The following is an 8,826-nucleotide window of genomic DNA, read 5'->3' as shown; positions in this document are numbered from 1 at the left end:
GTGCATGCATATGTGTTGTGTGTATGTGGTGTGTTGGGGGTAGGTGTGCTTACATGTGTGTGTATGGGTGCGTGTATTTTTTGTGTGTGGGTATGTGTGCGTGTAGGTAGGGGTGAGATAAAAAGTGGAAAAATGTAGCGAGTGTAATAACAAGAGAATAATGGATATAATGTAAAGGGGACGGGGGGGGGGTAAAAAAATAAAAATAAAAAAAGAATAGCTAAACGCAAGTTGTCTCAATGTCCGTTTGTGTCAAGTTGCCTTCTACACTCGTAAACGAATTTTCGCGAAACATTGCAAACATGTTAAAGTGATGTCCAGTTTGTTACTAAAAAATGTATAATTTGAAGGCTAAGGCCCTTAGAATGGGTCCACATATAAAACCAATATATTTTCCTATAACAGCCAAGGGAAATAACCCATTCATTTTCGTAGCCAAGGGAAATAATCCATTCATTTTCTTGTGATCATCCTAAACACTACCGATCTCAAAGATAAATGGTCAAGGGATGGAAATTTGCAACAGGTGTATCGTGCCCTACAACCCATTGTCTAAAATATGACAGGCCCATGTTAATATTGAGTCATGCAACTCTATAAAGAGTATTAAATATGTATGTAGATACATCAATAAGGGCTCAGATATGGTGGTTTTTGAACTTGAACATGAGGGCAGGCAAGCAGATGAAATTCAGCAATAGAAATTGAGCAGGTATATTTCCTCTAACGAAGGCTTCAAAATCCACGAGCACCATCCAACAGTAGTTAATCTGTCTGTACATATTGAAAATGGCCAGTGTGTATATTTCACAAAATACAATGCTCGAAACGTAGTTCCGAATCAACCTGAAACCACTTTGACAGCTTTCTTCAAATCATGCCAATGTGATCTGTTTGCCCGAACACTGTTGTATGTTGAGGTTCCCATTTCCTGTATCTGGGCACACAATAGATGGAACAGATGCAAGCAAGGAACACGCGTTGAGGGCTGGAAAGAAAATGCTGTCGTCGGAAGTGGGCGCCATCAGGCGGGTGTACACTGTGCACCCTAATCAGCAGAAGTGCTTCTTTCTGCATCTACTGCTGCCCGCTGTTAGGCCTTCGAAGACACAATGGGGAGTCTGAATGACCTACAGAGAAGCCGACACCAAACATGGACTACTGGAGGATGATGCTCACTGCGATCAGACACTGGAGGAGGCAGCAAAGCACCAAGTCGACTGCACCAGCTATTAACTATCATGTTGATAACATGTTGCTTGGGTAAAGGTGGTGCTCCAGCATGGATGAATACATATGTATGTATGTATGAATGTATGTATGCATATAAAGTCTACTCCCTCACCCTTTTTTGCTACTCTCTGATATTAATCACACTCCTATCACTCATCCCTCTAACACACATAACTTATCATTCACTTCCAATATCACATTCTTCACATCCCCTATGTCACTGACACCTGTGACCCTACTGCCATGCCCCTATCACCCCTACCCCTAGCTTTCATCTCTCAATCACTCTCTCTTCTTCTTTTTACTCTACTATCTTATTGCTGAACAAAGAATGGCAGTAAATCTCTTCTCTTCACCATTCTTCCAGTGAAACTAGGGATGTTACTGGACCTACCTGAGTCTCTCCCCAACACTCAACCCCTCCTTTCCATATATTTATTACCCTAGATTTCTCACCAATCCCTAGGTATATGTAAAGCCCAAAGATCAAGGAGGAACATTAGTTTTGTCAAGGACATGGAAATCGTCTCTAGCGATGGTCCCATAAGATGCACCCAGTGCACCTTGTGCAGTGGATGGTGTTAGAAGGAAATCCAGAAAATGTAACTTCAGGCAAGATATTCTTTGAACCATCCAACCCATTACAGCATGGGAAGTGGGGGTAAAATGATGATCATCATACATACATATGTATGGATGTAAAAATATATATATATGTGCATGTTTGTTTGTGTATATATTATACACATTCATTCATATATATACATGTATGTATATGTACAATTAGATTAAAGTCTAATATAATTATTATGAGAGTTTTTGTAGGTTTTTCTTCCCCAAAATAAACTAAGTAGAATGGTACAAATGAAACATAAACATTAATTCCAATTTAATTTTACAGTTGAAATATTTGCAATTATCTGGTTTTCCTTATATACAAAATTTGTTTTCAACAATAACAACAAAAACAACATAGTCTTATCCAGTTTTTTTTTCAAAAGATATGTTGTTGTTTAGTCGATGTATATTCAGAGAGGAGACACCTAAAAGAAGGTCATTTTTACTTTTCATTCCTCCTGGGGTCAATTGATTAACAGTCATTTTTTTATAGGCCAAGTAGGAGGTGGAGAATATATTTGATGATGATGATGATGATGATGTTTCAGCAGAATATCATTAAACACCCCAACAATATTTCCTAATCAAAATCACTAAACCCCCAATACTTCATAATAAACTACACCAAGTTATATCTCCTCCCCTAAACCAAAACAAAACACACTTCACTGGCCCCTTTTACATACAAACACCTGTTTCTCATTACAACCTAAACATTGTCTTTTGAATATAATTAAGATGAACTTACTTTCATTAATTGGGCTTCTTCATTAACCAAACTTTATTATCTCAATCATTAACAAATAATAATGATCGTCTCAACACGCTGTGTATCAGTGTGACTACATTAAACCCGATCTTTGGATAAGCTTTCCAAATTTTATAAATACTGTGTATGATAATTGTATGGATTATATTGAACTGCTAAGTGATTTACAGCATTTGTCAGGTTAAGAACCAGTTTCATCTCCAGCTTTATTGATATTTCTTAATCCAGGTAAATATGTTGGAAGCCAAACCAACCATGACTGTCACATCATTTCTAGTATATATAATCATAAATATTATTAATATTCCATCTAACTAGCAAAATGTTCAGTCTGTCTTGTATCTGACATTTGTCTGTGAAACATAAAGTCTGTTTTGCTAATTGTTCCATGTTAACGAAGATTGAACATGATTGCTGTATGTTGGGACATGATATAGTATGTATAGCAATGAAAGTTAATTTTCTCTATAGCTTAGAGTGTCTTGTTATCGAGTACTTTTGGCGCAGGGGAATCTCTTTGACTAATTATCGATAAATAAATCTAAAACACACATGACTATTACTTTGTGATGTTGAAAACATAATTTTCAGTGAATATAATTAATGCTAATATTTAGACACCAGTTAATTAATGAAACTGTATTGTAATAAGATGTTTATTTCTAATCATTATTATTCCCTCCCACTCCAAAATGTCTTTAGATATTAATAAGACTAACTAAATACACTGACAGAAATACAGAAATTTATTGTTTGTACATTTAAAATAATGAAGTATTCATCTCTGTCAAACTTTAATATTTTCACAAAGCTACATGTTTTTCTTGTATTTCTTTATAGATTCACTATCGAAAGCTAGACGGGAAATACTTTAAGAACACACCCGTCAGAAAGGAGCCACTTGGGGCTGAACAAGAAAAATGGATGAAGAAGCAGTTGATAAAAAAAATTGTAGATATGGGAGAGATGATGATTCCAGGAGAGAGATGTCACAGAGACGAACTTCATCTCTGTCAAAAGAGAAGAGACATAAAGGAGAGCATGAACAGAAGGAAATAAATCGAAGGCAGCAGAAGACCATTGAGGCACAAAAAATAAGTACAAAATTTCGGCCTGTTTGGCCAGTTCTGACCAAAGAAGCAAAGATCAATGAATCCGATAAAGACATTGACAACACAATATCCAATATTGTTATCATACAAGAAGGATTAGTAACATATTCCCACAATTGTATGACAGTATGTTGTATGACAAGAGATGGTGACAGAAATAATGTTCATTGCCCATCTTCTGTGACCGATTTCACCAGAATCAGTCAAGACATGGTTCTAGCAACCATCCCCTTCCGGAAAATGATTCTTTCAATTAGCCCCACAAGTTTTAAGATCAAAACGATGCAACTTGGATTATATTTAGTGTCTTACTTTGAACATTCTACAATTATAGGTGTAGAAATGTTTGGTAAGACCATTTACTGCATTGATTGGGAAGAAAATAGAATAAAATATGAATTCATTACCAAAGAATCACCTACAGATATTGCTGTAGGAGCTCAAAATAAACTCTTATTATCCTTTTCCAGTATAAACAGAATAATTTGTTATAATGTGGATGGTCAACAGTTATGGGAGGTAGGAACCTACATGCTGGACATCCCTAGTAAAATCTCACTGTACCAAAGCTATTTCTATGTCCTCCAAGGACATATTATTTATAGAATTTCAGCGAAAGGTGGTGTGACAAAGAGAGACATTGGCAGGAAATGCCGCTCTATATCTGTTGGTAAAGATACCATTTTGGTAATAGACTGCTTTGGCATAACTCATGCCATTAGAACAAATAAAGACTTTTGGCCCAAGCTGTCATACAACCACCAGCTACATACCCCCAGTTTGAAACACCATATCTATATTGAAGATTGCTATAACATTACAAATATTCTACCTATGTCTACATCTTCAATATTAATAGTCTGTAGGAATAAGAAAGCTATGTTATTTACTGATACTGGGGAAATAATTAGCCAAAATAATTTAACTTTCCTTGAGACACCTTCTGTCTTTTGTAGAATAAACTCAAGCAGATTTCTGGTCCTTTATCGTGAAATGAAAGGACTTCAGTATATCACCTGTCCTGAACTAAGCAAAGGCCCTTTAATAAATGTCCACACTGATTACATTAAAATATGTCACATTGTATCAAATAAGTGTTTAGCTCTGACCACCAGTAAAAACAAAAACGAGGTACATATCCTATTGATCAAGGATGACAAAATTGACATTATAGAAAGAATTTCTCTGGGACATTATAATGTCACCATTGCTGCAACTCCAATTAATTTTGTAGTCTTAGATGGAAGGGAAAATAAACTGGTTTTTTATTCAACATTCAGTGAAGAACTTTTTGAAAAATACCTTCCATTCTATGGCTACCCTCATGACATCTACTCTGATAATGTTTATTTTTATGTCCTATTCAAGCGACAATCAACTGTGATATGTTACGATATATATGGAGAAATTAAATGGCAGTGGAAAGTACCTTTCTCTGTTCACCCTCACATTGCAATTTTCCAAGGAACTGTTTATGTCCCGGATGTTGAACTCAACAAGGTTCTTTTTTACAAGTTTCATGACTTCTCTGGCTGTTGTTTACATATGAAAAATCCTTATATCAGAAATCTAAATCTACGACTCAAAGATAAAGAGAATGACAAAGTTGTCATTGCTGAAATATGTCATCTGACAAATGGACAGTTGGTGGTGTCTGACATTAACAATGATTGTCTATTATACATTTCTAATGGAGGAGACATTGTGTCCAGATTATCTCTGCCATCTACAGCTACAGATATATGTAGATGGGATTCTAATCAAATAGGTGTCACATTACCCCTAGAGAAACAATTAAGGGTCATCGGAAACCTATCAAAGACAATTAGAAGTATATCGTTTAGTCAGCCTTATGTACGGGTGTGTAAGATGGGTGAAGGTGAAATTGTTTGTTATTCTGATAAACCATCACATTTAGATATTTTAGCCATTAAATATCATAATCAAGTTGAAACAATTAAGACAATTAATATTCCTTTTTTTGTGAAATCATTATCAATACAAAAGGAAACACGAAAGCTATTAATTGTTATTAAGGGTAAAGCTTTTCAGTTCAAAACTACAATACGTGGTGGTGGTGGTGGTGGTCCTCGGCTTTGTAGTATTAAGATGGACCCTAGTGTTTTACTGTCCCAAGTGAAACGCCCCACCAATCTCTATGGTGGATCTATTGATAAATTATTTGTTTATCTGATAGAGAACAGCTGTATATTTGCTATAAATGATCATAATTTGTTGGTTAATGATCTCATTACAAGTAATCAACTAAATACTCATTTTGACTTAGTAGATATATTTTCAAGAAAGATTTGTGTCAGTGAAATGTTATCTTCTATATCATATCTACAGGATCTGACAGTTTCTGATAAAGCAAGACATATTCATCTCCCTCAGTGTTCGGGAGACGAAGAACCGATGGAGATTGACTGTTTGGTTATTACTGAAAATAACCTGATTGCGGGATGCGACAAGGATAATACAAGCATTAAGATATTCACATTTGACGGTCAACTTTTGGATTCTCTCAAACTGAAAGTTTATGAATTTATTAAAATGTGTCAATGGAAGTCAAACACACTGGTTATTACGACTGGGGATTATTCTGGTAATAAATACCAACTGTTGACATTAAAAGTAGACTTCCCATTGTCTGTGTTACTTTACCAGACGAGAAATGAATATAAATGTATCGCTTCTTTATCAAACAATCAGATGGTTTGTAGTAAGTTAAGAGATGAATGTCATTTGTATTTCATTGATATTGATGAAATACATTTCACTGTGAATGAAATAAAACAAATAGACATACCTGAAACATTATTAACGAGAGACATAGATGGAAATTGTATTAATGTCATCGACGATATTACAGTTAACGTTGATGTCATCATTGTTCGCAACGGAAAATCCATCATTTTTTTCAACAGTGATGGTCAATATTTACATACAGTTACACACTACATGAAGTATGATATTGGTGAAGACAAGATGACAACTGATGACAGCTATTTGTACATCCATGGTGGGTGGGATAAAGATTTAGGTTTGTTTGGGTACAAAAATGTTGTGCGTTTGACACAGACTGGGGAATACAAGGGAATATTTTTAAATAGAAGAATGTATAACGATGAAGTATATTTCCTCAGTATAAACTGTAAAGGACCAAGGTTCGTTGGAAGCCACAAGGAATGGAAAAGAGAGAATGAATTGTATGTGGAAGGATATTTCATGATCAACCGAGAAAGCTTCTCTGTTTCTCGTTTACAAACAGACAAATACTCTGTTCAAGTAAAAGATATTGATATCTCTGATGAAGGAAAGATAGTGGTGTGTGAAAAAGCCAATAATGGAAATGTTAAAATGTTTAATAGATTTGGGAAGTTACTATGTTACCAAAATGTTGCAAGTTTTGTTGGTGGTGTGTGTTTTACACATAAAAGAGACATAATGGCCACAGTTCCTAAAAGAAAAGAAATATTTCAACTGAGTCGAAAATATTTGCAGAAATATAAAGTTTGGCAAAGTCGAGTACCTTATGGTATAATATGGAGAACAAAGGAGGATATTTACTGGTGTGTACATATTGAATTGATTGAATGTCATTGCATAAAGATTGATGGGGACCAACTGAACATTCTGGAATCTGTGTCTTTATTAAATCTTGATTCTGGTCTTTGTTTCCCTTCCATTACATCTCAGATGAACAAGGAACTATTGAGTAAATTGAATTACAGTGGAGGAGATAGAGATAAAGGCAGAAGAAGAGGTAAATCAGGTAAAATAATTGGTAAAGGTAGACTAAAGGTGAGATGTGATAATTACATAGCAGAGACTATGTTAGGATATGATGAAATATCAGTGAGAAGACTGCCACATAGAACAGCAATGGTCTCACTTTCCATTCCTACATTCAATGAACCTGTTAATTATGACATCAGGGACTTAAGGGACTGGAACAGTAAACTAATTATGTTAGATGGCAATGTCAGTGTCTTGATGTTTAGAGAAAGTGTCACATTAATCAGCACAACTACAGGTGACATACTTCAACATAAACAACTACCACAACAACCACCTCTGGACATATGTCAGTGGACAGATGATCATTTCATAGTTGTGTTTGGTAAAGAAATGATGGTCTTCAACAGAGATCTCCGTCGTTTAAAAACCATCAAAACTGAGAAATACTACAACAGGATATATAAATACAACGACAATCAACTCGTGTGTGGTGGTCATTATATTAGAGACTCCTATTATGTCGATAAAGTTGATGTCAAAGATGGGGTATGTAAATATGAAGTGTGTCATGTGAAGATGAGAACATATGAAAGGTTTGAGGGAGAAGAGGTGGTGGTTGATGTAGGGGTTACATCTTTTGGTGATGTTGTTGTTGTGAAGAGGGAGTGGAAGAAGAACAAGTTTGGAGGGTTGGATAATTTGTCTTTTGTGGAATGGTTCAGGGAAAAGACATTGGTTAGGAGGATAAAATTAGAAGGAATAAATTATCTTCAGGAATATGACATTCAAGGACCTCGTCTAACCAAAATTGGTGAATGTGTTTATATAACAGATAAAGAAAACAATATTTACCAAATACCTGGACATATTGAACAGCAAACATCTGAAGACATTGAAATTCTGACATTGAAGGATATTCAAAAATATTTACTTCTCAGGAAAGATGACAATGAAGTTTTCCAGGTTCTTGGTTTTCATATTTCAGACGATTCTTTCATGGTTTTTGGAATTATTCCAGGACGTCAGTCTTTTGCATTCTTTTATTATGACAAATAAATATTTTCATAAATATTAAACTTCGATATAGTTATTATTATTATTATTATTGCCTTTGCACACCTTCTAACACTGGAGATGTACTACAGTGTCAGCTGTTCACCACCAGTCAACTAAGGTAACACCTCTTATTTTTCAAGCATCTTCCGGAGTATTCGAGCAGTTCCAAGCAGTGCTGTGTTCTGCAAGTTCTTCACCCTTATTGCAGCCCCTATTTTTTCCATGCACTTTTCGAGATTTTTACTCACTGTTCCCAGGGCTCTGACAATTATTGGTACTACTACCACCATTTTCATC

The 8,826-nt window shown here is 35.3% G+C and overlaps 1 protein-coding gene across 1 annotated transcript in view; it reads left to right on the top strand.

Moving 5' to 3' along the window:
* Positions 1-8,549, top strand: part of LOC106873774 (uncharacterized) — a 16,450-nt gene extending 7,901 nt beyond the window's left edge. The window contains exon 2 of the mRNA XM_014921279.2: positions 3,461-8,549. Coding sequence (XP_014776765.1) covers positions 3,541-8,529 — 4,989 coding nt within the window. The 5' untranslated portion in view covers positions 3,461-3,540 and the 3' untranslated portion in view covers positions 8,530-8,549. The remainder of the gene's footprint in view (positions 1-3,460) is intronic.
* The last annotated feature ends 277 nt before the right edge of the window (positions 8,550-8,826 follow it).

This window comes from Octopus bimaculoides, chromosome 5 (genome assembly GCF_001194135.2).
Source record: "Octopus bimaculoides isolate UCB-OBI-ISO-001 chromosome 5, ASM119413v2, whole genome shotgun sequence".
NCBI classification, from domain to species: Eukaryota; Metazoa; Mollusca; class Cephalopoda; order Octopoda; family Octopodidae; genus Octopus; species Octopus bimaculoides.
Note: the sequence above shows the minus strand (reverse complement) of the source record. Positions and strands in the feature narration are given on the sequence as shown.